This window comes from Artibeus jamaicensis, unplaced genomic scaffold, assembly GCF_021234435.1.
Source record: "Artibeus jamaicensis isolate MK-2021 breed Jamaican fruit bat unplaced genomic scaffold, CSHL_Jam_final contig_402, whole genome shotgun sequence".
In the NCBI taxonomy this organism is placed as follows: Eukaryota; Metazoa; Chordata; class Mammalia; order Chiroptera; family Phyllostomidae; genus Artibeus; species Artibeus jamaicensis.
Window position 1 is genome coordinate 9166210 of NW_026521818.1, and position 27848 is coordinate 9194057.

Genomic DNA, 27848 nt, shown 5'->3' on the forward strand with positions numbered 1-27848 from the left:
GTATCACTTATTGATATTTCTCTCCTCTTTCTCCTTCCCTTCCCCTCTCTCTAAAAATAAATAAATAAAATCTTTTTGGGGGGCATAAACACATTTATTTACTAACCAAAGGGTTGGTCTTAATTAAACTAATGCTTGGACATAGTTGCATGTAAAATGTTTGTGATGAAGATAACAGAACAGTAATGGGGAAAAAAGCATGCAGAGATTTGCACATTGAACTGAGCTTGTTTATCCCCCCAGCTAATTCTTGTCCAGAAGGATGATGGAATTTTCACTCAACTTTTTCATAGATCCAAATATAGATAACATAGTTCATGACACATTCCACCACTATTTTCCCACCTCCCAGTTTTCTTGTGATTGTTTTCCTTCCCATCCCACTCCTGATGTTGAACAAATGCACCATCTATGAAGCTGCAGATGGTCTGAGTTTTTCTGCTATCAGTTGTAGTTTCTTCAAACTTTTCTCCCAGGTTACATGAGAACTGTGTCGTTTTCAATGTGCTCTCAGTTTTTACGGTGAAGTTTTTGCCATCAAAAGTAATGGTACAGTCTGGTTTGGCCATGACACCCATTTTCCACAGAGCCATTCCCACATCTAGTTCTTTCATGTACTCATCGAAACCTTTGCTCTCCACTAAGTGCCATTTTCCTACCAGTCACTGAATGGTGGCCATGGTAGGCACGGGAGCTGTGCAGGCAACCAGAAAAGAGTATTGTGCTAGGAGCTTGGCCAAATACAGTCTTTAAATAAATAAAATCTGAAGGTGAACAAACATAACTTCTATTTTTTTCAGTGGGGAGGGAACACAAAGCTAATAAGTATAATAGAATATGTAGTGTGTCAGGTAGTTATAAGTACTGTGGGAAAAAAGCAGGGGAGTGTGATGGAGTGCAAGGATGATAATTTAAAATAATATAGGCAGGTAAATTCTCACTGAGAAGGTGGCATTTCATCAAAGACTTGCAGGAGGTGGGAAGGCCCACCTAGCAGATATCTGGGGGCAGGTCAGTCCAAGCAGAGGAAGCAGGAAATGCAATGCCCCTGAGGTGGCAATGCCTGTTTGAAGAACTTGCCCTAAATGTTAAGGAACACCAAGAAAATTGGCATGGCAAGAGCAGAATATGTAAGGGAAGAGCAGTTGGAACTGGGATGTATTTGTACAGGGCACAGGTGGCAAACATAAGGCCCGCAGGCCAAATTCGACCCTCAACCTCATTTTATCAGGCTTGGCACCTTGTTACTACCCGGCAGCAGCACTGAGCTCTCACCTAACTGTGAAGGAGTAGTTACATTTATACAGTCCTCAAATTATATTTGGCCCTTTGAAGGCAGCCTCGAGGCTGATGTGGCCCCTAGTGAAAATGAGTTTGACACCTCTGGTAAAGGGCATTTGAGTTTATTCTCATTGCTTGAAATGTCCTTTCCTTCCATTGCCAAATATTTAAATTCCACCCCTAGTTCCAGGCCTAACTCAGACATCACTTAACCATTCCCTGAAGCCTTTTATCTTGCTGAAAGACTCCTCTTGGTTCTTAGGATTTTACCTTTATCTGTATTAGAGTATAATATTCTGTTTCACAGTGTATAATTCCTTTGGGGCATTCTATAGATTCCTTGAAGTAAGGTATCAGGTTTAAGATTTATTTGTGTCACCACCAGCAATCAAATTGAGTCTTGAATATAGAGAACTCTCAATAAATCTGTGCTAATGTATTTGTTAGAGTCTCCTAGCTTGCGATAAAGTTTGGATTATAAGTGACCTTCTAAGTTTCCTTCCAATTCTTAAGATTTAGTCCTTCATTGACAGTAGGTTTTCAGAATCCATGCCTTTAGGATAAATGTAATGATAGAATAGCCATTACTTCAACTGTTTCTATTTTAAATTGAAAGAAATCTCTTAACTATATATTCAGTAAGATTGACACTTTTGAGTTTAATTTATTAAGCAGTATTTAGAGATGTTGTTGGGTTAAATGTAATAATGGTTTAACACTAAGCAGTTTGAAAAATGCTTAAACATTAGCCAGCCAGCTTCCCCTCCTGCATTGGTTTTTGGTTCATTATTTCAGTGTTACCCTTTTATAGTGCAGATTTCCATTTCCTGCTGTAATTAAGTTTTAGATTTGATTGTGTCTCCAAGCTGCTATTATGTGTGAGGCACATGAAGTCACCACATATTTGGCTAAACTGAAGTTTTTGGTTCATTCTGCTAGAATTTGACATTAAGAATTCAAGAGTAGACTCAGAATAATACATTCTCTTTTGTTTTTGCCTTCTATATCCTTGAACTATGTCTGCATAAGTTCAGATGTTTTTCTTGGTTTGTCTCTTTAAATTAAAGCTTGGCCACAGTGACTTGGCAGCAGTAAACTTTAGTCTTTTAATATTTGCCTGGCAATAGTTGTGTATTACTATAAATAACTAATAAAACTAATATTTCTTAAACCAGATATATTCTTACCTAGTCATCAAACAAGAAAAAAAACCTTGGGTTATGATTTCTGTGTTATTAATGAACCATGATATATCCTTTGGTGAATCACTTTAATGAAGTAAAAAGTGTTTCTCTTTTATATGAATTATCTGTTTCCACTGATTTAAAAGATTGTATATGTATACTTGTGGGAGCGTTCACACACACATATACAAACAGGGAAGTTTTCAAACTGTTACATATAGGACTCAATTTTCTTATACTTATAAACTGTATCCAGTTATTTGTCAATGAAATGAAAATCCTAGAAGAAACTCTAAGATTAATTTTCTTTTTTCAATTTGTTTACGTGACAGATATAAAATATTGAAAGTATAACTTTGTTTTCCTTTTTAAAAAATCCTTAAGAAAGATGCATCCATGTTTGTTGATGTCTTTTTTAGTGACTGTTAAGACGATGGCAGATGGGATAGTTAAACTTATTTTATGATGAAGATAGAAGTGTCAGCAGTTCTAAGTATTAATTAAGGTGTTAATACATATTATATTAACACATAGTATTTAGGCTGTTTTATTAAGAAGATAATTCCAAGTGATTTGTTTTTTTTTTTCACATTAGTTAAGATGCTATTAGGTACATAAATTGGGTTTTATGTAGCCTGAGTCTTTTACTTAAAAGGAACTGTTAGTACACATCATAGGTGGTACAAGAGCAATAGATAGGTTCCAAAATTATTTGATTCAGCAAGTCAATGACTTCATTCTAGATCCAGTTTCTTTCTTTACCTGGCTCTTCACAAAGTTGATGTCCAAAGGCTGATTTCCTCCTTGAAATCAGCAGTAATCAGTTCAATCCATAAGAGTGATCTGTTCCTCCAGTCCAAGAATATATCTTTCTCTTCAGTCTGATTAGTCCTACCCAGGGCCAATAATAGCTTACACTAATTAGGATCTACCCATGGAGCTGAGGATGAGGATAGAAACATGAATAAAATTGGTATTGTGGAAGAGAGGAGTAGATGTTAGGTAGAAAAGCAAATTTCCACTAGTCCCCCTGTATTAGTTCATGTTACTTCTTTTGAATAGATACTACTTTCTTCTTCTCTGTAATTTTAGATTGCTTCTGAGACTGTTAATATCAGGAATGGTTCTTGAAAATATGTGATTCTGAATATGTCACACAAAAGATATTAGTTTGAGGTATTTCTTACATCAAAGGATCAGTGAAAATTTCTATTCTGCTAATGATCACAGTTTTTGTACGTGGTATGCTTGAAGACTTGCTTTTAAAGACATTTAAGTTTAACCTGTTGAAAATTAAAGGAGGAAATAAAATATTGAACATACAATGATTCTTGGCTTTAGGGGAAGGGTTATAAATTGGGCAGTGTTACAGATAGTTCCTCTGCCTTTCTACGCAGAGGAAGGCCTTCTTTAGAGTGGCTCTATTTGTTTCTTTAGCAAAGTCGTTGATAGTTACATTATTGTTTTAATTTTTAAATGTGTTTCTTTTTTGTGATTATGTGGAAAATATTTAAGTATTTAGATCCATAAGGTCACCCTTGATTTCATTATCCACAGATAACTATTAATATATAGATGTAGTTCTTCCAGTCTTCATATACCTTTTCAGAATGCCCCAGTGAAAAGTAAACACTTTTTAGACATTGATAACACCGAATGAATGCATCAAAGCTGTAGGTGGATTTATTGAACATTTCTGGCTTTAAGATAACCAAATATGTTAATGTCTGGCTTCTCTGTTAAATTGTTTAAAAATACCTTAATATATACTAATAGCCCTTTAATAATTTGCACATATTTTTCTCTTTGTAGCTCTTTTTCTTTTACAAAATTGAACTCCTATATAAACTGAGTGTATCAGGGCTCTTCCCTTTTCTGATTCTGGAGGGAACTATTTGCTAAGTTGTGTTGGAAAATCAGAATTTATTCTCGTCTTTAGCACTTGGAGTTGACTTTGTACTTGTGGGTTAGGAATCTCTTAACTGCTACTAATAAGCCAAGGTGATTCTGAGTTGTAGACCAGCTAGAGAAGCCAGACCCCTTCAAGAATATTGTTATATAAAACTCTCACATCCTTGCCCATTCTCTCCTTTCAGTTTTCCCCTTACCAAATTCTTTATACTGCAACATAAGTGCAAAACTTTCTTCACTGAAGGATCAGGCAACCCTCAGAAAGGATGTTGCAGGATAGGAAGAATAAAGGCCATCATTAGCTAACAGGTGTTTAGTTCTTAAGACTCCTAGGGCAGTCACTTCTAGACAGTCCCTTGAGAAGTAGCCTTTTTGCATATTACCTGACCTGAGCATTACATTCTCTTTTCTCTGCCCATATTTTTTCAACAAATATCTATTTTTGTATGACCCTTTTTCAAACACTGGTAACATTGTGCTGAGTAATGTGAGTTTACATTCTAGCGATAGGAGACAGACAATAAGTTATGTAAGATTGTGATTAGTCTATGAAGAAAAATGAAATGGTGTAAAGGGATATAGTATGGGGGAGGGTCTATATTAGATAAGATAATCAAGGAAAGCCTCTTTGTGGACCTGACATTTGAAAAAAGAATGGAGGAAAAGGTACAAGGAATAAGAAACATAATTGGTAGGTACAAAATAGAGAGGGGGAGGTTAAGAATAGTATAGGAAATGTAGAAGCCAAAGAGCTTATATGTACAACCCATGGACATGAACTAAGGTGGACAGTGCTGGTGGAAGGGAGGGTGCAGGGCAGAGGGAAATAAAGGGGAGAAAAAAATGGGACAACTGTAATAGCATAATAAATAAAATATTCTTAAAAAAAAAAGAATGAGGTAAGGGAGTGTGTGAAAACACTTGAGGAAAGAATGTATCTGACAGAGATCCAGGATTCCTCATATGGAACCAAACATGACCTATTGAGGAAGAACAAGAAGGCAAGCTGAGTGATTACAGGAAAGGGTGGCAAAAGATAGGGTGGGGGAGAAAGATAGGGCCAGATCGGGCCTGCATGCAAATCATGCAGCCCCTTCTTTAAACCTTTCAGTCTGATTACATTATTCCCAACCTGCTTTCTACAAGAAATATTTCTCCTTGGATCTTCCTTGTAATTTACACAAGTGAACAATGCCTCTGGCCTCTGCAGGAGAGGTAGAGATGCTCTCTTCTGCTCAGTGATTTTCTTTTCCAGCCAGTTATCTTAGGCTGTGGAAAGGTTGGAGTACTTAACCAATGAATAAAAGCAAAGTGAGTGCTGCAGTTCTCTGCAGCCTCTATACGAATTAGACCAAGGATCAATCAAGCTGGTTCTGTTTCCTAAGATACCTGAGAAGTAAAACAACGTGAGAAGAAAAAAAAAAACATTTCTTTTTCTCAGACATCTCACAGCCTTAACTGTAGGGATGGCTGCAAAGTTAATGTGAAGTTCACTAAACTACTTTTATTATTGTGCTGAGAAGCATTTACATCTTTCCTTCCTTGGTTGAAATCTGGTGTAATTACAAGAATCACTAGCTGTCAGTCATTGTTCTCTTTGTTGTCCTGGAGTAAAGGACTCTTTGTCAGTGTGCCAGATCCATTGATTATTTCGATTCCTGTGTGCTAAGTGGGAAAGGTCTGGAGTTCATCCCACTAAATTATATATCTTACTATTTCCTGTCATTAATATAGCTTAGTGTGATTGTTTAAACTAATTTTTTACAGTAATAAAATATACATAATAAAATTTATCATTTTAAATGTACAGTCCCATGGCAGTAAGTACACTCACATTGTGTGCAGCATCGCCATCATTTATCTCCAGAACTTTTTCATTTTCCCCAAACAAAAATTTGGAAGATTATGTATCTAAGGGAACTGTAGAACATTCCAAAGATTGTTTTCAGTTACTCTTTGTATTTCTTCAGACTGAATTGCTTCTTTTATTTTTATTTTCAAAGACTGCAGTGTTTAAATTATGTGAGCCTTATTTGGGAACGAACTTCCTAACTACAAAATATAATATCCTTCAGTATTCTTTCTGAGAATATATCTATAAGGAGACTTTTTAAGGAAAAAGTATTGTGATAAAACTGGCCTCAGCTTTTTAAAAAAGAATTATCTAACCTTAAAAAATCTTTATTAAGATGTAATTCACATACTATACAATTTGCCCACCAAAAGTATATAATTCAATAGTCTTTATTGTTTTCACCATTGTGTAGCCATTATCATTACCTAAGTTTAGAATATTTTCATCAAACCAGGTGAAACCTAATACTCATTAACAGTTAATCCCCAATCCCTTCCAGCTGCTGACAACTGTTAATCTATTTTGTGTCTACAGATTTGCTTATTCTAGACATTTCAGATGAATGGAACATGAAATATGTAGTCTTTTGTGACTGGCTTCTTTCACTTAGCATGATAACTTTATTGATTCACCCATGTTACACTTTGTTTATTTTTATGGCTATGTAATATTTCATTATGTAGTTGCACCACATTTTGTTTACCCCTCTATCAGTTGATGGATGTTTGAGTTGTTTCAACTTTTTGGCTACTAGGAGTAATTCTGCTATGACATTCATGTGAATTCATATGAACTTTTTGTGTGAACATTTGTTTTCATTTTTCTTGGGTGTGATCTAGAAGTGAAATTGCTAGGTTTTATGGTAACTCTGTGCTTACTTGTTTGAAGATCACACTGTTTTCCAAAGTGACTGTACCATTTTATATTGCCATCTGCTATGTATGAGGGTTTCAATTTCTCCATGTTCTCATTAACTTTTGCTATGGTCTGTTTTTTTTTTTATTCTGGTCATCCTGGTGGATGTCAAGTAACATGCCATTATGAATTTGATTCATATTTTCTTAGTGTCAGATAATTTTGATCATCTTTTCAAGTGATTATTGGCTATTTACATGTCTTTAAAAAATCTGTTAGGATCTTTGCCCATCTTTAAGTTGTGTTTTTGTTGTTTTATTTTTGAACTATGTGGGTTCTTTATATATTATGGATGCAAATTCCATATCAGATACATGACTTGCAGATATTTTCTATTATATTGGTTGTTTTCACTTTCCTGTTGCTGTCATTTGTAGTTGTGGTTTCAAATTTTGATGTCATCCAGTTTGTTAATTTTTTATTTGATTTTGCTTTTTGGTGTTGTTATATCTAAGAAAGCTATGTCTAATCCAGGGTCATAAAGATTAATAACTATTAGTTTTAGTTCTTATATTTATGTCTAAGATCCATTTTGAGTTAGTTTATGTATGGTATGAGGTAGGGATATAAATTCATTTTTTTCGTATATGGATATTCAGTTTTTCCAGCACCATTTGTTGAAAAGACTATTTTTTTTGCCATTGAATTGTCTCGAAACTTTAACTCCAACTTTTTAATCTAAAATTTTACCTTGTTTTTGAGTTCTCGGGCCTTTTCATTTGCTACCATGACTCAGTGTCTCTCTTTAATATTCAAATACAATATATTATCATCTCAGCTATTTTTTATTTAATTTAAATAATAGGGTCTTGCCCCTGATACTGAAAACATCTTAGTATTGGAGATGATAGTTTTAGAATGATAATAGTTTCCATTTATTAAGTGCCTTCTTTGTTGTGCTAAGCATTTCAAATACACTTTTTTAAAGATTTTTATTTATTTATCTTTAGAGGGGAAGGGAATGAGAGAGGAGGAGAAACATCAATGTATGGTTGCCTTTCATGGGTCCCCTGCTGGGAACTGGCCTGCAGGGATCCGACCTGCAACCCATGCATGTGCCCTGACTGGGAATTGAACCGCGATTGTCTGGTTCACAGGCCTGCACTCAATCCACTGAGCTACACCAGCCAGGGCCTCAAATACATTTTTTATACTCTAAGGGGAAATAGCATAGCATCCTTTAAAGAAATTTAATGAAAGTGCTAATACAGTTTCTGTTGTAGGTGCCTTCTTCCCTTGTTTGGGATATAAAGCTCCTTGCATCCTGATCACTTGTTCTTTATGCACTCATGCTGAAGTGAGGCCTAGGCACATACACAGAGTTTCTAGCAGTACTTACTGCTTGGGAGATGCCTGCCTCCCACAAAAAAAATCACGCTCATGGAATTTTTTTTGCTGGAGCCTTCTCTTTGTCCTGATTACTAATTGTTGGAGTGCTGTGTAGCTTAGTCTTTAGACTTTGCTTCATTTTAATGTGCAAAGAAGTAATTATTTCCCACATGCTCTTTGTTTTCCTGATTTCATTCTTTTGTCCAAATTTTTTTCTGCTTCCAGTGGGCAACTTTAACCTGCCTATTGTCTGCATTTTTTAATTACATCAATACCTATTTTTTAATCTTCATCTGAGGATACGTTCACTGATTTTTAGAAAGAGAGAGAGGGAGAGACAGGAACATTTGTGTGAGAGAGAAACATCAATTGGTTGCCTCCAGTAAGCATCCTAATTGGGGATCGAACCCTCAACCCAGGTATGTGCCCTGATGGGGGATCAAACCCAAAACCTTTGGTGCAAGGGACAATAATCTAATCAACTGAGCCACCTGGCCAGAAATCACCTACTCTTTATGGACCTTCCTAAATGTCTGTCACTTTCTTGCTGCTGAAAGTCATTATTCCTCCTTACTATTTATACTATTATGTATTATTTGTACTAATATATCAAGGATTACCCTCTAATTTTAATTATAAAGATATCTGTTTCTTTGTTTTCAAATATATTTTATTGATTGTGCTATTACAATTTTCCTAATTTTTCTCCCCTTTATTCCCCTGTGCCCTGTACCCACCTTCCCACCAGCATTCCCCCACCTTAGTTCATGTCTGTGGATCATACATATAAGTTCTTTGACTTCTCCATTTCCCATATTATTCTTAACTTCCCCCATCTATTTTGTATCTACCATTTATGCTTCTTATTCCTTGTAATTTCCACCCACATTCTCCACTTCCTCCTCCCCACTGATGACCCTCCATGTGATCTCCATTTCTGTGATTCTATTCCTGTTCTAGTTGTTTGCTTAGTTTGTTTTTGGTTTTTAAGTTTGGTTGTTTATAGTTGTGAGTTTGTTGTCATTTTACTGTTTGTATCTTTGATATTCTATTTCTTTGATAAGTACCTTTAACTTTTCATATAATTAGGGCTTGGTGATTTAATTTGACTTTATCTGGGAAGTACTTTATCTGCCCTTGCATTCGAAATGATAGCTTTGCTGGATAGAGTAATCTTAGATGTAGGTCCTTGCCCTTCATGACTTGGAATACTTCTTTCCAGCCCCTTCTTGCCTGCAAGTTTTCTTTTGAGAAATCAGCTTGATAGTCTTATGGGAAATCCTTTGTAGGTAGCTGTCTCCTTTTCTCTTGCTGCTTTTCAGATTCTCTCCTTCTCTTTAATCTTGGATAATGGAATTATGATGTGCCTTGGTGTGTGCTTCCTTGGGTCCAACTTCTTTGGGACTCTCTGAGCTTCCTGGACTTCCTAGAAATCTGTTTCCTTTGCCAGATTGGAAAAGTTCTGCACTATGTTTTCAAATAAGTTTTCAATGTCTTGTTCTTCCTTTCTCCCTCTGGCACCCCTATGATTCAAATGTTAGAACATTTAAAGTTGTCCCAGATGTCTCTAAGCCTCTCCTCATTTTTTCGAATTCTTGTTTCTTCATTCTGTTCTGGTTGAATGTTTATTTCTTGCTTCTGCTCCAAGTCATTGATTTGAATCCCTGTTTCCTTCCTGTCACTGTTGATTCACTGTACATTTTTCTTTATTTCACTTTGCATTGCCTTCACTTCTTCCTCCATTTCGCAGCCATACTAAATCATTTCTATGAGCTTCCTGAGTACCAGTATTTTGAACTCTGTATCTGGTAGGTTGGTATCGCTTAGTTCTATTTTTGGAGTTTTCATCTTTTCTTTCATTTGGGCCATATTTCTTTGTCTCCATGCACCTGTTACATTGTAAGCAGTAGAGCCTTAGGTATTTGCCAGGATGGGGCAACCGACTTTGCTGCTTTGTGGTGCTGTCTGTGGGGGAGGGGTCCAAGAGGGAACAGTGCCACTTGCTTGGCTCTCACCTGGCTTGGTCACTTCCCCTGTTACCCACAAGCAAATTGGGCCCTTCTGGTGCTGATTCCCAGTGAGTGGGCTTGTGTACATTCTAAGACCCTGTGGGTCTCTCCAACAAATTCTCTTGTGAGGCTCTGAGTTTCTTCTGCAGCATCAACCCCCACTGGTTTTTATAGCCAGAGGTTTTGAGGTATTATTTCAATGGTGCTGGAAGACTGTGTTACGTAGTCTGTCTTGCTCCCCAGTTGTCCCTCCCAGTTTATCTGCATGCAAACGTAGGACCACCTGGTCTGCCACCTTGCCCTTCTCAATTCAGCTGCTGCCTAGCCTGGAGTCCTCTCCACCCTTGCTGCCTGTATCCACCCCTCCTACCAGTCTGAGTATAGGTTTCTTCTTTAACTCCTTGGTTGTCAGACTTTCATACAGTTTGGCTTTCTGGCAGTTCTGGTTATTCTTTGTTTTTAAATTTGTTTTTGCCCTTCTATTGGTTGTACAAAGAGGCAAAGTATATCTACCTATGCCTCTATCTTAGTTGGGAGTCCAAAAAAAGATTTATTTCTTTTTCTGAATATTAAAAGAACAAGATATAAAACACTAAATAAAGGTTTAAAGTAGTTATATTCATATTTTATTTCATGTGTGAAGCTCTGAGAAAAGATCTGTTTCTTTTTCATCTTGGTAATCCTCAACCTTCTAACATCTAGTGGAGTGAATGAATACATTTAGGAAAAAATTCTCCTTTGAATGTATGTGGGAGGGCGGGCTAAGGATAATGATGTATTTATTATTGGATTAAGAGGGAAATTTTGGTTTTGAAAATCACTTTTATGACATATATAAGGACAGGAAAGGAACGTAGGAAAAGAGAAAGTTTTACTAGTGGGTTACTGAATTTTACAATTTATTTTCCATTAATGCATTGAGAAATATTTAGAGTTTGTAACTCTAGTTGTCTTTAGACTAACGTAATTTAGGAGTTGTGACTAATGGAATGTACCTCTTGACTTCAGTGGTGAAACTGTAGTATTAGGAATCTGATCAGACTGCATTTTGATCTTCAGTTTTGAAGGCATTGCTCCATGCCTTTTAGTTTCCACTATTACTTGTCAAAAACCTGTAACAATTCTGATAACTCTTTGTGTATGATGTTTTACTGTCCAGAAAGTACATAGACTCTTGTTTGTAGTTTCTAAAGTTTCACAGATCCTTGCTATGAGTCAGTTTCCATTCATTGTGATGGCTACTAGATGGGCATTTTTATTCTGAAAACTCTTGTCCTCTCTGGTTGAAAATTTTCTGTTTCTGTGTTCTCTTTATGAATCTTTTATTCAGAATTTCTCTGGATTGTTCTGCTGTCTTACCCTTTCTCTTCTGTTTTCTACTTTTTTGCCCTTGACTCCATTTTTGGGATGATTTTCTCAAGTTTATATTTCAGTTTTTCTTATGTGTCTTAAAATTTATTCTTTTATTTTCAATTTCCATGAGTTCCCTTTTAATCTCCAAGTGTTACTGTTTTCTAATATTCCTTTCTTATTTCATAGTTGCATTATCTTTCTTACCTCTCTGATATTAATGGTATGAATTTTAAAATTTTCTTCTCCCTACTTACTTTGTTTTCTCTGAGTTGCTTTTCCCACATTTCATTTTTAGCTTTTATGTTAAATGTCCAATGTCCTTGGTTGACTGCTCCTGTCTAAGGCTAGGATACTGAATACTAACTGGAAGCTCTGCATTTGTGATTAGAGGTTGTCTACATGAGCTTTACTTGAGATGATCAGGCAGTTTAGATAATTTAAGAATTACAATTGGTATAACAACAATCTCCCAAATCTTAGTGGCTTAACACAATAAAAGCTTATTACTCACGCATGTAAAGTCTAATTTTGGTGGTCTTGATCAGCTAGAACCTTCTCTGTGGGCATTTTTTTTTTTTTTTGGTCATTCTTGATAAGGATCAAAGGAACTTCTGCATCTAACTAATACAAAAGATTGAGCAGAAATTTTTATGGGTGAGGCTTAGATGATAAACATATTTTTAACAACTGGCTTACCAGGGAGAAAAAAGCTCTAATTTGTAGTGTTTGCTACAGTGATGGCCAGTTTCAGGTTATCAACATTGATGGCTGTGACGGCTTTGAATGCACAATTGGCCTTCAGCTATGGCATACTGCATCCACCAGCCACATTCCATTGGCCAGAAATGAGTTGTATGGCTTCCCCTAAATTCAAGGGAGAATGGAAAATATTGTTGAATTGTATGTCTGGTAGGTAAAGCAACTAGATTTCGGTGAACAAATAACATAGTTTCTACCATAGTTGGAACCTTTAATGGCATTTAGATCTAAGTAGAATTCCTAGGAGAAGTTTGTTCTAGACTCTTGCCTGGAGGACAAAGAAGACCTGGCTGTAGGATTTTGAAAACTGATGAAAGAAAAGGGCTAGGGGTTGCAGTATCTAATATGTATATATTTTTTTTACCCCACTCCCCACAATGTTTTCAATATGGTCCTTGTGTGTAGTTTTTACTGCTACTTTACCAAATGGCCACAAACTTAGTAGCTTAAACCAATGCAAACTTAATCACAGTTCTGTGATTTAGAAGTCTAATATGGGTTTTACTGGGCTAAAATAAAAATATTGTCAGAACAGCTTAATCTTTCTGGAGGCTGTGAGAAAGAATCAATTTCCTTTTCTTTTCCAGCTCCTAGAGGCCACTGGTAGTCCTTGGCTTATGACCCCCTTTCTTATTCTTATAGCTAGTTGTATAACATTTCTCTGATGTCTTCTCTGGTCACATCTCCCTCTGACCACAGCCCAGGAAAGATTTCTTGATTTTAAAGAATCATGTGATTGGATTAGGCCCATTTAGATAATATGGGGTAATCTTCCCATTATAAGGTCATTAATTTAATCACATCTACAAAGCCTCTTACTCTAGTAAGAGGGTGTGTATTCACTGGTTCCAGGAATCAGAATATTGTCGTCTTTGGTGGGCCATTATTCACCTTACCATATACTCCTTGCTGTCCAAAGACCTTGTTTTTTCTACTCCTGGGAATAGGCCTACAGACTTTTCTTGGGGATGGTAGAGGGAATTAAGCGGTCTTTCTGCTTCAGTAGCTCTCCTTATTTTACATTCTTCTCTACATCTTCACTTCCAGAAGCACCTAAAAGCACCAATTCCTGAGTCTTTGGGTGTTTGTAATACAAATTAGGTCATTTCTTGGGTGTCCTGGTCACCAATTTAGGATTACATTTTCTGAGGTTAACTTAATACTTTTCCTCTCATTCAACCACTTGCCAAATTTTGTTGCCCTTGTTGTCCTTTTCTACTTTCCTCTCATCCTTGTGGGTTTATGCCTTCAAAAAAAGAAGAAAACCAACCCTTTATTTTTATCTTTAGCTGAGTAAGAAGGCAACAAAAGTAGATGTACACTTAATCTACCATCTTAATTAGAACAGGGCTTACACTTTTAATTACTATACTATATGGTCTTTACTTCATTGCATCTTTTTATGTATGTGTGGAAAATAACCTAGATATTCAATAAGATAAAGGAATGTGGATTCTACCTTTTAGATTACACATTTATTTATTCAGTACCCTTTTATTGGCTACTTTATGCTAGCCACTTGTTGAGAATTTCTAATTCAAAGAACACCTGGAGGAGCTCAGAGTCTGGTAGAATTCAGATGTCTACAAAGGAAATTTGAGTACTTTGTTATAAATGTATAACAGGAATAGAAACAGTACCAAGGAATCACTGAAGAAGAAGGAACTAATTTTTCCTGGGAAAATGTAAAAAGGACTTCATAGAAGTTATGTTTGAGCTGAGTCTTTTTATTATTAGTGTTATTAGATTTTATTTATTTTTAGAGAGAGGGGAAGGGAAGGAGAAAGAGAGGGAGAGGAACATCGATGTATGGTTGCCTCTTGCACGCCCCTTGCTGGGTACCTGGCCTGCAACCCAAGCATGTGTCCTGACTGGGAATCGAATAGCAACTTGTGGTTCACAGGCCCACACTCAGTCCCCTGAGCTACACCAGTCAGGTCTTGAGCTGAGTCTTAAAAGGATGTTGTTGGAGAATTTGGTGAGGAAGTGGGAAAATATAAAGGGAGCAAATGGTGAAAAGTTCAATGTGTCTGGAGCAGATTGTATAGGAAAGAAATAAATGATGAAATTTGAGACTTAGGTCTGAGTTAAATTTTGGAGGGAGTTTTATGGCAGGGTAGGGAGTTTGGATTTTATTTTAGATCAGATGGAAATCATTTGAAGGGCTTTAAGAAGGGAAAAAACAAATACTATTTTTTAAGCAAGTAATTGGTGATGCGTGGGATGAAGTAGAGAGACAAGTGGCAAAATAAACAATTGGTTCTTAAATGTTCTGAGTAAGAATAAGAATCTGAGTTCAGATAATGTCTTTGAATCCAACTTTACTGTTGCTGAAATAAAATTAACAGGACTTGGTGACTGAATAGATATGGGAAGTGAAAGAAAAGGAACCATCAAGAATTTTGGCTTAAGAGTCTATGGAATGATGATATTATTAACTAAGATTAGAATATAGTAAAAATAAGTTTTAGAAAAAAATGTAATGTTTCTAATCTTCAGCATTTAAGTTTTAATTTAAATTTATGGGTTACAAGTGGAGATACAACTGTTCAGAAAGTATCCAGCCATGCAGCATGAAAAATAGAGACATTTATTGAAGAAGATACCAGATACAAGAAACATTGTACACAGGACAATGACACCTCAGTTCCATTCCAAGTAGGCACCTTGGGACCACACACAGTTCTCCCCATTGCCATTAGCTGCCCCATCATATTTTCTGGAATCTTATCAACAGTCTGAAATCTCTTCTCTTTCAAAGATGATTGTAGTTTTGGGCAAAGCCAGAAGTCACAGGGCTTCAAATCTGGCCTGTGGCAGGGCTGAGTCACTTGGGTAATTTGATATTTTGCCAAAAAACTATGAGACATGATGCATGAGCAGGTACATTGCTTTTCATCAGTTGCCCATAGCTGCAGCTTTCTGAATCATCTGAATACTTTCCATGGAGGAATGTTCAAGCATAATGCAAAATTTGATGCAGATTTGTTGCTCTACTCAGTCAGTCATTTTGAATGTGACATCCACACAGTATATATGCTCACTCAATGGCATCTTCTGCCTCCACTTACCCACACAGTACATGTGCTTACTCTACCACCTCCACTTAATAGTACAGTGAAGGTGTCATGGTTCAAGCATGCACATTCCAGTGCAGTCTTTTTAGCTGCCAGTTTATATTGATGTCCTTCAAACCATTCTTGTTATATTAACAATGGTTGAACTTTTGGGGGGCTGACCTCATATATACTTGGAAGCTGGAAATATCTATCCCAACTCAGAAAAGAAGGCAGCCTCCTTTTAGGCATTAGACATATGGGAGATTTGAAGATTAGAAAGATAATGTGGTCGAAGCCCCAAGAGTAGGTAAGGTTATTCAAGGAACACTTTATCTCTAGATGAAGACTAAAAGGAAGTGATAGAAGCAATAAAGCAAACAGGAGAGAAAAGGGCAACTGTCTTATACAGTAGTTTTTTCCCACTTCCTCCTTATTTTTTTCAAAAAATTTTAAAGATTTTATTTATTTATTTTTAGAGAGAGGGAAAAAGAGAGAGAAAGAGAGAGAGAGAAACATCAGTGTGTGGTTTCCTCTCATGTGGCCCTCATTGGGGACCTGGCCCACAACCCAGGCATGTACCTTGACTGGAAATTGAACTGGCAACCCTTTGGTTTGCAGCCCATGCTTAGTCCACTGAGCTACACCAGCCAGGGCTATTTCTTTTCAATTTTTAAATGAAATATTGAATAGGTACAAAGGAATATTTACATATTAAGTGTCTATAAGATACAATAAATAATGCCCTGACTGCTGTGTGTTCACCACCCTGTTTTAAGAAAAAGTAGCGATATCTCTGAAGTTTTTCTGTCTCCCTCTTATATTTCAAGCTGTTTTCTCCCTTTTACCACAATTTTGAATGAATGAATGTATTTATTTATTTATTTTTAGAGAGGGGAAATGGGGGATAAAGAGAGGAAGAGAAAGACATCAGTGTATGGTTGCATGTCATGCACCTGCTGCTGGGGACCTGCCCACAACACAGATATGTGCCCTAGCTTGGCAATCAAACTGGCAACCCTTTGGTGGAAGGCTGGCACTCAGTCCCCTGAGCCACACCAGCCAGGGCTACCATTTTTAATTTTTAATATATATTTTTTTGTGTGTTGCCACATATTTTCATACACAGTTGTTTAGTTTTGCATGTTTCTGAACATAAAAACTAGAATCATGTTTACAGTCTTCTATGACTTAATTTTTTATTTTTTTAATGTTTTATTACTTATCCTGATTTTTCCCCTTTTGTCACCCTCCACCCACCCTACCTCCTACTTTTGTAGTCAGTCCTCACATAATTGTCCATATTCATGGGTCCTTCATATATGTTTTTTGACTCATTGCTTCACCTTCTTTCAAAGAGTCCCTATCTATTTCCTCCCCTCTTACAGCTGTCAGTCTACTGTATTCCATGATTCTATCCTCTGGTTCTTTTTTGCTCATTAGTTTATTTTGTTCATTAGATTCCTCTTATGAGTAAGCCCATATGGTACTTGTCTTTCACCAGCTGGCTTATTTCACTTCGCATAATAGTCTCCCCTTCCATCCATCCTGTCACAGAAGGTAGATATTTCTTCTTTCTTTCTGCTGCATAATATTCCATTTGTAAATGTACCAAAGTTTTTTAATCCACTTAATCTACTGATCGGCACTTAGTATGTTTCAAAATCCTTGATATTATAAATAATATTATGAACATAGGGATGCATAAATTCTTTTCAGTTGGTGTTTCAGGAGTCTTAGAGTATATTCTCAGCATTCTGTTATTTAATTTTTTTAAACTCATAATTTCTAAGATCATCATTGGCATTATATCTATTGTAGTCATTATTTTTCATTGCTGTGTAATATTCCATACATGAATAAACCACAGTTTATTTATGCATTCTAAGATTAAATGACATTTACGTTGTAGGTTTTTTTGCTGCTACAAACAGTGCTGCTATAAGCAGTCTTGCAAACATCTATTTAGATCTATCTAGGGCTTAATATTTGAATAGCATCGTCAACTGTTTACTGGCATGTTCAGTTCTACTAGGTAATGCTGGTTCTGTTTTCAGAAGTGGTTGTTCCAATGTACTGTCCTAGTATTATATAAGTGATTTATTGTTCTATTCTTGACAATACTTGATATTATTATATGTGTTTGTATGTCTTCATCAATAGTATATGGGCACTTAATGTTCTGATCATAGTTTTAATTAGGGCATTTCCCCCCCTCTTTTCTTCTGTTCTTATGAGAACATAAATATCTTTCTTGGTTTATTACCATTCTGTTTTCCATTTTCTGATAACATACAAAGACAAGTAAAATGGATGGACTCTTAACCTCAATTTGCATTTAGTTAAGCTTACTTAATTGGAAGCTCCAGACTTTATTCCATATAGATTAACTATGTGAATTAGTTCTACCTTTACTTCTCTGTTTAATTTTACTTATATGTAAGTAAAGAGGCTAATTAATTTCTCATGTCCTTTTTACTAGTGTCTATAATTCATCTGTCTAATATTTTCTTGTTGGTCTTGAAATTTAGAAATAAGTTATATTGTAGTGGTACACTATAAAACATTGATTTTTGTTTTTGTTTATTTTTGTTTTTCATAAGAAAATGTTGGGCTTTGTTTGTGTAAGATATGCTATGTTAGCTCTCCAAGGAGCTCTCAGATGAATTTTCTAGGCAGATATTCACTAATTTTATTTTAAAAATTCTTTTAAAATAATTTTTTATTTTTCAATCAGAGTTGGCATACAATATTATATTAGTTTCAGGTGTACAACATAGTGACTAGATATTTATATAATTTATGAAGTGGTCACTCGATAAATCTAGTACCCATATGGTGTCATACATAGTTATTACAGTATTATGGACTGTATTCCCTATGCAATACTTCACATCCCCATGACTCTTTTGTACTATGAATTTGTACTTCTGAATCCCTTCCCCTTTTTCACCTATTCCCCTAACTTCCTTGCTACCTGGCAGCCATAAAAATTTTCTACCTATGAATTTATTTGCTTTGTTTGTTCATTTATTTTGTTTTTTTTTTAATTTCACACATCAGTGAAATAATATAGTATTTGTCTTTCTGTGCCTACTTATTTTACTTAACATAATACCCTCTGGGTCCAATCATGTTGTTGCAGGTGGCAAACTTTAATTCTTTCTATGGCCAAGTAATATTCCATTGTATGTATATACCACTTCTTCTTTATCCATTTATCTGTTGATGAACACTTAAGCTGCTTCCGTATATTGGCTATTGTAAATAATGCTGCAGTGAACATATGGATTTATATGTCTATTTGAATGAATGTTTTGGGTTTCTTCAGATAAATACCCAGAAGTGAAATTGCTGGGTCTTTCTTTGTCTCATGTTATAGCCTTTGTTTTAAAGTCTGTTTTATCTGGTATAAGTATTGCCTCCCCCCAGCTTTTTCTTTAATTTCCATTTTTAGGAAATATTGTTTTCCTTCCCCTGACTTTCAGTCTGTGCGTGTCTATCCATCTGATGTGAATCCCTTGTAAGCAGCATCTGTAAAGGTCTTAGTTTCTTATTCATTCAGCCACTACTTGTCTTTTGATTGGGGCATTTAATCTATTGACATTTAAAGTAATAGTTGATAGATATGTAGTTGTTGCCATTTCATTATTCATCATTTTAATTTTTCCTTTCTTAAGGAAGCCCCCCAACTTTTCTTGTAATACTGGTTTGGTATTGATGAATTCCTTCAGCTTTTTCTTGTCTGGGAAGCTCTTTATTTCTCCTTCAATTTAAATGATAGCCTTACTGGGTAAAGTAGCCTTGGTTGTAGGTCCTCGCTTTTTCTTCACCTTGAATATTTCATGCTAATCCCTTCTGGCCTGAAATGTTTCTGTTGAGAAATTAGATAACAGTTTTATGTGAGCTCCCTTGTGGGTAACTAATTGCTTTTTCTCTTCTGGCTTTTAGGATTCTCTCCTTGTTTTTAGGTTTTGTCATTTTAATTATGATATGTCTTGTTGTAGGCCTTGTAGGCCTCTTTGAGTCCATCTTGTTTGGGACTGTCTGTACAAATAAGACTTGTGTGATTTTCTTTCCCAGATTAGGGACGTTTTCAGTCATTGTTTCTTCAAATAGGCTCTTGATCCCTTGCTCACTCTCTTCTCCTGATATTCCCATGATTCAGATGTTGTTGTGTGTCCCAAAGGTTTCTTAAGCTCTCCTCAGTTTTTTAAATTCTTTTTTCTTTTTGCTGCTCTGCTTGGGTGTTTTTTTTCCACCTTGTCTTCTGAATCACTGATTCAATTCTCTGCTTCATCTAACCTACTGTTTATTCCTTCCAGTGCATTATTTATTTTAGGTATTGCATCCTGTATTTCTGACAGGCTCTTTTATGGTTATGTAGTCTTTTTTTTATGCTTTTCAGTATCCTTGAAATCATTACTCTAAACTCTATATCTAGAAAATTACTTGACTTCATTTCATTTAGTTCTTCTGGAGAATTCTCTTGTTTTTATGTTGGGACCTGTTTCTTTGGATTTTCATTTTGGCTGCTTCTTTGTATTTGTTTCTATGTATTAGGTAGTTCTGCAAAGACTCTAGGACAGGCTTATGTGAGATGCTGCCCATGACTGGCCCTGGGCAACCTATTAGGAGCTATCAGTGATTCACAGGTTGTGGCTCCCTCTGCTAGGTCTGGTTGTATCTAGAAAGAGCCAGGCTGTGCAATAAGCCCAGCTTTTACCAGCAGTTCCCCAGGGAGGGTCAGCTAAAGTCTCAGAGCTCCTAGAGATCTGCCTTCACTGTTAGGTTTAATCACTGATATAGCCTCCATCTATACTCAGCAGCCTGGCTTAAACTCCACAGGGTGGGGCTGTTGTTCCTCCTCAGGCTGATGCCACATGGAGGAATTGCTGTGCCCAAGAAAGATGGCTCCTGCAGTATGTGGAATGACTCAGTGTAGGGATCCTGGTAGTTGATTTCTCAGCTCTCTCCCCAGAGCCACCAGCCCCAGACTCTTCTCATGAGTCTCTAGGCCACTCTGCCTTTCCTTTATTACAGCCCAGGGTTAAGTGGCTGCAAGTGAAATTTTGTGCATTGGCCCTTTAAGAGGCTCCCTGAGTCTCTCTCTGGCAGACAGAAACCTTGCTGCTTTTACAGCTGGGTGTTATTTGGGTTCCTTTCCTGGTTCTGGTGCTTTAGACCAGGGAGCCCAACTTGGGATTTAGATCTCACTTCTGAGGGGGAATCCCCTTTACCACTTAATGTACCTCTGACTTCAGTCGCAATCTATGGGAGCTCAGCCCTCTCACGCCTCTGCACTGCCTACCAGTCTTGTTGTGGTGAAGCGGTTTCTTTGTATGTCACTGATTATGAGGCTTCTCTCCAGCTACTGTTCAGTTGGTTGTTCAAAATGATTTTTCTTTAATTGTAATTCCAGTTTGGTCCTAGGAGGTTATTATAGCTTCCCCTTACTGCTCTACCATCTTGGGTCTCTTTTGCTGCTGTTTAGAGTCTTTCTTTGTCTATAGCCTTGGGCTTTTTAATTATGACGTGTCTTGTTGTGGACCTTCAAGTTCATCTTACTTAGGACTCTGAACTTGCTGGGCTTATATGTTTATTCCTTTGCCAGGTTAGAGATGTTTTGAGTTCTTCAAATGGGTTTTTATTCCCTTGTTCCCTTCTTTTCCTTCTGTTACTCCTATGATGTGAATCATGTTATGCTTAAAGTTGGCCCAGAGGCCCCTGAAATGATACTCATTTTTCTGAGTACTTTTTTCTTTTTGCTGTTTTGATTGGGCATTTTCTGCTACCTTATCTTCCAAATTGCTGATTCAATCATATGTTTCATCTAATCTGCTTTGGATTACTTCTGATGTATTCTTCATTTCAGTTATTTTTTAAAGATATTTTACTTATTTATTTTTACAGAGAGGGGAAGGGAAGAAGAAGGAGTGGGAGAGAAACATCAATGTGTGGTTGCCTCTCATGTGTTCCCTACTGGGGACTCGACCTGCAACCCAGGCATGTGCCCTGACTGGGAACCGAACCAGCGGCCCTTTGCTTCACAGGCCTGTGCCCAATCCACTGAGCTACACCAGGCAGGGCCCATTTCAGTTATTGTATTGGTCATTTCTGACTGGTTCTTTTTATGTTTCCTTTCTCTTTGTTGATGTTCTCACTGAGATAGATAATTGAGCATCCTTATAACTAGAGATTAGAACACTGTATCTGGTAGATTGCTTTTCTCCATATTGTTTAGCTTTCTTTCTGGAGCATGATCTTTCTTTCATTTGGAACATATTTCTGTCTCCTCATTTTGGCTGCCTCTCTGCATTTGTTTCTATATATTAGGAAGAGTTGCTGTGTCTCCTGGTCTTGGTAGAGTGGCCTTTGGAATAGATGTTGTGGGGGATCCAGTGCTGCGATCTCCATGGTAACTTAATCTGGATGCTCTAGGAGTGTCCCTTGTGTGTTGTGTATGCCCTCCTGTTGTAGTTGAGCCTTAATTGTTGTTGGCATGTCATTTGGACGTATTGACCCTCAGTCTGATTGGTCATGAGAACTGGCTATGATTATAGCTGAGGAGATGTTTGTGCAGGGGTCAACCCTACAGAGCAGGACTGGTGCCTGCTGAGTCTGCCCTTAAGAGTGTGTCATTTGTGGAAGTGTTTGGGAGGGACTTTAGTGCAAGCCAAAGTCAGCTGCTGCCTGGGCCCTGTTCTGGGCTACTGAGTATGAACATTGGGCTACAGAGTTGATCTTCAAATGGTTGCCACTTAGGCTGGGCTCAGAGGTGCCTGGGAGAGGCAAAGGAGAATTGAGGCTGGCCACTGCCAGTGCCAGGCGTGGGACTCCTTAGTATATGGGGCAGTATGAGGCCAGACACTGTTTATTTTTGGTTTTCGAACCTTCAAGAGATTTTGGGAAAGTCTGAAGCATGAGCCAAGACAGGCCATTTTTATAGAAAGGCCACTGGAAGCAGCTTGGGTGGGCCTGCAAGTTGGGTGGTGTGGGATCTCAGGGAATCATCATAATTAGCCAAACTGTGTTAGCAAGGTTGGTTGGAGGTCCAGGTATGGCACCCACCTGTGAGTGCTGGATGGGTTGGGAAAGGGATCAACAAAGGAACAATGGCCTCTGCTAGTACTTTTGTCTGGTAGAAAGCTGCCCCTCCAGCCCTTACCCAGAAGCCAGACTATTCTGTTTCTCTTTAGCACCCTTTGAGCTGCCTCCCCAGAGTGAGTAAATCTGTCAGCAAGTAAGTCTTTGCACTACAGGCCCTTTAAAAGGAATGCATAGGACTCCAGAAGCCCTCCATCTCACTCAGCCACAATACCTTCTGATTTTCACCCCCCCTACCTGCCTCCAACTGGCTTCTTTGGTATATTCTTAGTTATAGGACTTCTGTTCACCTCGTCTTCAGGAGGTTCTCAGTGAGGGTTGTTCTGTAGTTTAGTTGTAATTTTGTTATGGTCATAGGAGGACATGAGCACAGCATTTACCTACTCTACCTTCTTGACCAGAAGCCTGTTTTAAAAGTTTAAAATGCTGTTAAACCTGTAAACTTGATCCTAACATATGTGAATTGTTCTTTCTCAGAGTGAAGATACGCAACAGCAAATCATCAGGGAGACATTCCACTTGGTATCTAAGAGAGATGAAAACGTTTGTAATTTCCTAGAAGGAGGATTGTAAGTAAAGCATTTAATACACAATTCTAATCTTTGACTATGATTAAAGTATGTACTGTTAAATCTGTTTATGATAAAATTTTCCTAATTTTAATTAATTGCATTAGGTAAATTAAGTGATACGTATATTAGCTATAAATCTAATTTAAAGAAATTTTTTAAATATATTTTATTGATTATGCCATTACAGTTCTATTTCCCCCTTTCATTCCCCTCCACCCTGCGCACCCCTCCCCCAGTCCTCCCCTTTAGTTTATGACCACGTGTCTCAAGTTCTTTAGATTCTGTATTTCCCATACTATTCTTGCCCTCTCCCCTATCTATTTTCTACCTACCATCTGTGCTACTTATTTTCTGTACCTTCTCCCCCCTTCTCCTTCTCCCACTCCCCTGTTGCTAACCCTCCATGTGATCTTCATTTCTATGGTTCTGCTCCTGATCTAGCTGTCCTCTTAGTTTGTTTTTGTTTTAGGTGTGGTTGTTAATAACTGTGAGTTTGCTGTCCTTTCACTGTTCATCTTTTTTATCTTCTTTTTCTTAGGTAAGTCCCTTTAATATTTCATATAATAAGGGCTTGGTGATGATGAACTCCTTGAATTTGATCTTATCTGAGAAGCACTTTATCTTCCCTTCCATTCTAAATGAAAGCTTTGCTGGATAGATCAATCTTGGATATAGGTATTTAGATTTCATGACTTGGAATACTTCTTTCCAGCCCCTTCTTGCCTGTAAGATCTCTTTTGAGAAATCAGCTGACAGTCTGATGGGAACTCCTTTGTAGGTAACTGTCCCCTTATCTCTTGCTGCTTCTAGGATTCTCTCCTTCATTTTAATCTTGGCTAATGTAATTATGTACCTTGGTGTGTTCCTTCTTGGGTCCAACTTCTTTGGGTCTCTCTGAGCTTCCTGGATTTCCTGGAAGTCTATTTCCTTTGCCAGATTGGGTGAAATTCTCCTTTATTATTTGTTCAAATAAGTGTTCCACTCGTGGCTGTTTTTCTTCCCCTTCTGGTACCCCTATAATTCGAATGTTGGAGCGTTTAAAGATGTCCTGGAGGTTCCTAAGTCTCTCCTCATTTTTCTGAATTCTTCTTTCTTCATCCTTTTCTGTTTGATCATTTTTTTCTTCCTTCTGGTCCACTCCCTTGATTTAGGAAACTGAGTTCCAGTTTCCTTTCCATTACTATCGGTTTCCTGTGCATTTCCCTTCATTTCACTTAGTTTAGCCTTCATTTGTTCCTCTAATTTGTGACTAAATTCAACCAGTTCTATGAGCATCCTGATCACCAGTGTTTTGAACTGTGCATCTGAAAGTTTGGCTATTTCTTCATTGCTTAGATTTATCGGCTCTGGGGCTCTGAGTTGTTCTTGAGCCATGTTTTGATCTGTTCGTGCCTGTTACAAACGAGGAGGTGTTCACCAGGGCGGGGCCACCCAGGTCGCTGGTTTGTGACACTATATGTGGGGGCGGGTCAGAGAAAGGCCACCCAGGTTGCTGGGTTGTGACGTTGTATGTGGGGGCGGGCTCAGAGAGGGACAATGGCAGTCCCCTCTGCCACTTTCCGCCACTGGGGCCTGCACAGTCTGTCACTGCTTCACTCCTTCACTGGTTTATCTGCGCTTGAATGTGCGACTGTGGTCAGCCCTCAGTAAGTCCATGGCCTTGGGCCCTCGGTGGGTCCGCCCGCCTCTCCACACCTGGGATCCGCCCACAGCTGCTGGCACACCCCGGTCATGTGCCCTGGTAGGTCCGGTGGATCCTTCCCGCCTGACCCTCTCTGCTCCTGGCTCTACCCCTCTTACCGGTTTGGCTGAAGGTTTCGTTGTTGTCAGACTTCTGTGTCGTTCAATTTTCTGTGGTTTGGCTGCGTTTTGTTGCTAAAACTTTGTTGTTTTTAAACTTGGTTGTGTGAGAAGGTGCAGTGCTTCCACCTACGCCTCCATCTTGGCAGAAGTCTCTAATTTAAAGAAATTTTTAAAGATAAGCAGTTTTTAAAAGAATTTTATAACAGTATTTCATGCAAAGGTAATATGTTCGTGTGGAAAAAATTCAAACATTACAAGGAAATATAAAATGTAAATCAAGAGTCTCTGTCTTCCAACTTTAGACCTTCTTCCCAGTTTCTTATGTATCCTTCTAGAAAATTAATTTTGCTTTGACTGGCATATAAAAGTATGATCTTAAAATTATATTTTAAGATCACAGTCTTAACATAGGTAACATTATATTTTACCTATGGTATCAAACTCTGTATGCTAGTTTGCATGTTGTTTGTTTTCACTTAGTGTTTTGAAAAGCTTTGCATATAAACATATCTAGAGCAACTTATTCTTTATAATGACTACATGTTATTCCTTGCGTGTAGAGTGAATAGATCTGTTTGTTAAATGTTAGATTACATTCTTTATTTTGTCATTATAAACAAGACCGAAGTCTGCTTTTCAAATATGTGTCTTGTGTGTGTGTACATGTATATGTATAGACATGTTGTATATAGATAGGTTAGAAGTGAGCTAATTTTCTATTTTAAATGATTAATAATTACCTACAATTCATATAGTATTATGTGTCAAATATGTTTCAATGAAAATAATTTCAAAAATAAAACTACTTATAATTAACTTGCCAACTATTATAAATACTTTTAAATTAATGGGTTTCACGAAAATAATTTGCACTGTTTTATAAATGTTCCCACATTTATATAATTAATTTTCTTAGCAAGATATTTTCTCAATGATAATTCAAAAACTAAACTATAACTGAATCTCATGAATAATCACAGGTTAGAGAAACTACACTTTTGTATTTTAAGGTGTACGATGCATAGTGTGAAAAATAGAAAGTAGCAAAGTTATTTTTACTGAACATAAATTACTTTTTATCAGGTAGAAAGTTTACTTTCACTTCACAAAAGGTTATATCATGCTGCACTTAAATTGATAAAATGTTTGTTAATTTTTCCATTAATCAGGGCTTCCAATTTATAGTTGAGACAGGTGTACCTGCTTTCTGTTTTTATATTTTAATTGTATTTTTCTTATTTCTCTTAAACATTTATAGTTTAGTTGTCTTTGCCATTACTATTACTTCCCTTCCTATCAGCCTCTTAATCTTTTATCTCGTAAGAAACTTACCAGCCAGCATAGTGCACTGCATGTGATAGATGTGCAAGAACTCGATTGATCTAACTGGGGCACTGTTTAAACTAGAAATTATGGGTTGACTTTGTGATCATTCTTTTCCAATCTTATAAGAAGTGGAAGGCAAATATTGCACCAGAGATGAGGCTGCACATCTGGTTTTGTCCTAGTTTTGTCACTAACATGTTGGTTTTCCTGAACAGGTAACTTAAATTTTTGTATTAATACCTCAGTTTTTAACCTATGTAAAATGATGTATTTGAACTAAGAGGATTTCCAAAATTCTGTGGTTTTGTATTGTGTATTACATTCCATACAAGAATTTGTATCAGTATTTGTCATTATTGTACTATAGTTTAAAGATGAAATTATAGCTTAAAGGCAAAATACATTTTTGCCATATTAACATCTTTATTTTCTTTTAATAATGTTAATAGCCATTTAAAATTTTTTATAAGTTTGATCATCTTCTTTTAAAACAGAGACAAGCAAAAGTTTAAGACAACTGCTAAATTGCTGATTTTAGATGAAGTAAAGCCTGACTACATTGCTTACTAATCTTTCTTTGTGTGCAGGCTGTCTTTTTCTTCCCTTAGCATCCATGTTTTATTCCTGATGAAATGGCCTTTCTGTTATAGTTGTTACCTCTGCCTGAAATGCTCTTCTGTAAATTTTGTCCCGGCTGGCTCATTATCATTAGATCTTGGCCTAAATGTCACTCTTAACATCTAATCTGAAGTAACAAATCTACCAATGTGGTATTGTCCCATTTTGATTATCTTTCTAGTGCTTTCCACTCTGATAATTTTTCCTTATTTGTTTATTGCTCCTTATTTACTATCAGTGCCTGACACATAGTAGGTACTCAGTCAATAGTTTAATAAAAGAATGAATTAAAATTAAGCACCAGCATCTTTTACTTAACATTTTTGAAGAAAACAACCATCTTAATTTACTTAGTCTCTGATACAAGTTTGCTTGAATGCAATGCCATTAAATATTACCTTTCATTTTATAAAAAGGTTTTAAGCCAATTATCAGTTTGCTTTAGCTAATGAAAATGTTTTTTATTTTGTTCTTATAATGTTCCAATTGTTTGTTTTGTCATTTAGATTAATTGGAGGATCTGACAACAAACTGATTTATAGACATTATGCAACATTATATTTTGTCTTCTGTGTGGATTCTTCAGAAAGTGAACTTGGCATTTTAGATCTAATTCAAGTAAGTTAACATTTGCCTCTATCTTAAATAACAATTTTGGCATTTATATTTTTAAAAACTTGCATGTTGTAAATTTTCTAAAATGATTTTTTATTTTGTAAGAAATGAAGTGTTCCATAGTAGATATTGGGTGGGTAAAGAGGGAGGAGGGA

At 36.8% G+C, this 27848-nt stretch overlaps 1 protein-coding gene and 1 pseudogene across 2 annotated transcripts in view; one reads left to right on the top strand and one right to left on the bottom strand.

Moving 5' to 3' along the window:
- The window catches only part of AP3S1 (adaptor related protein complex 3 subunit sigma 1), an 80076-nt gene that overhangs the window by 2497 nt on the left and 49731 nt on the right, over positions 1–27848 (top strand). For both annotated transcript variants that reach the window (XM_037141786.2, XM_053665277.1), the window contains exons 2-3: positions 23237–23328; positions 27585–27696. In XM_037141786.2, coding sequence (XP_036997681.1) covers positions 23237–23328; positions 27585–27696 — 204 coding nt within the window. The remainder of the gene's footprint in view (positions 1–23236; positions 23329–27584; positions 27697–27848) is intronic.
- LOC119046664 (fatty acid-binding protein 5-like) lies at positions 275–680 on the bottom strand (annotated as a pseudogene).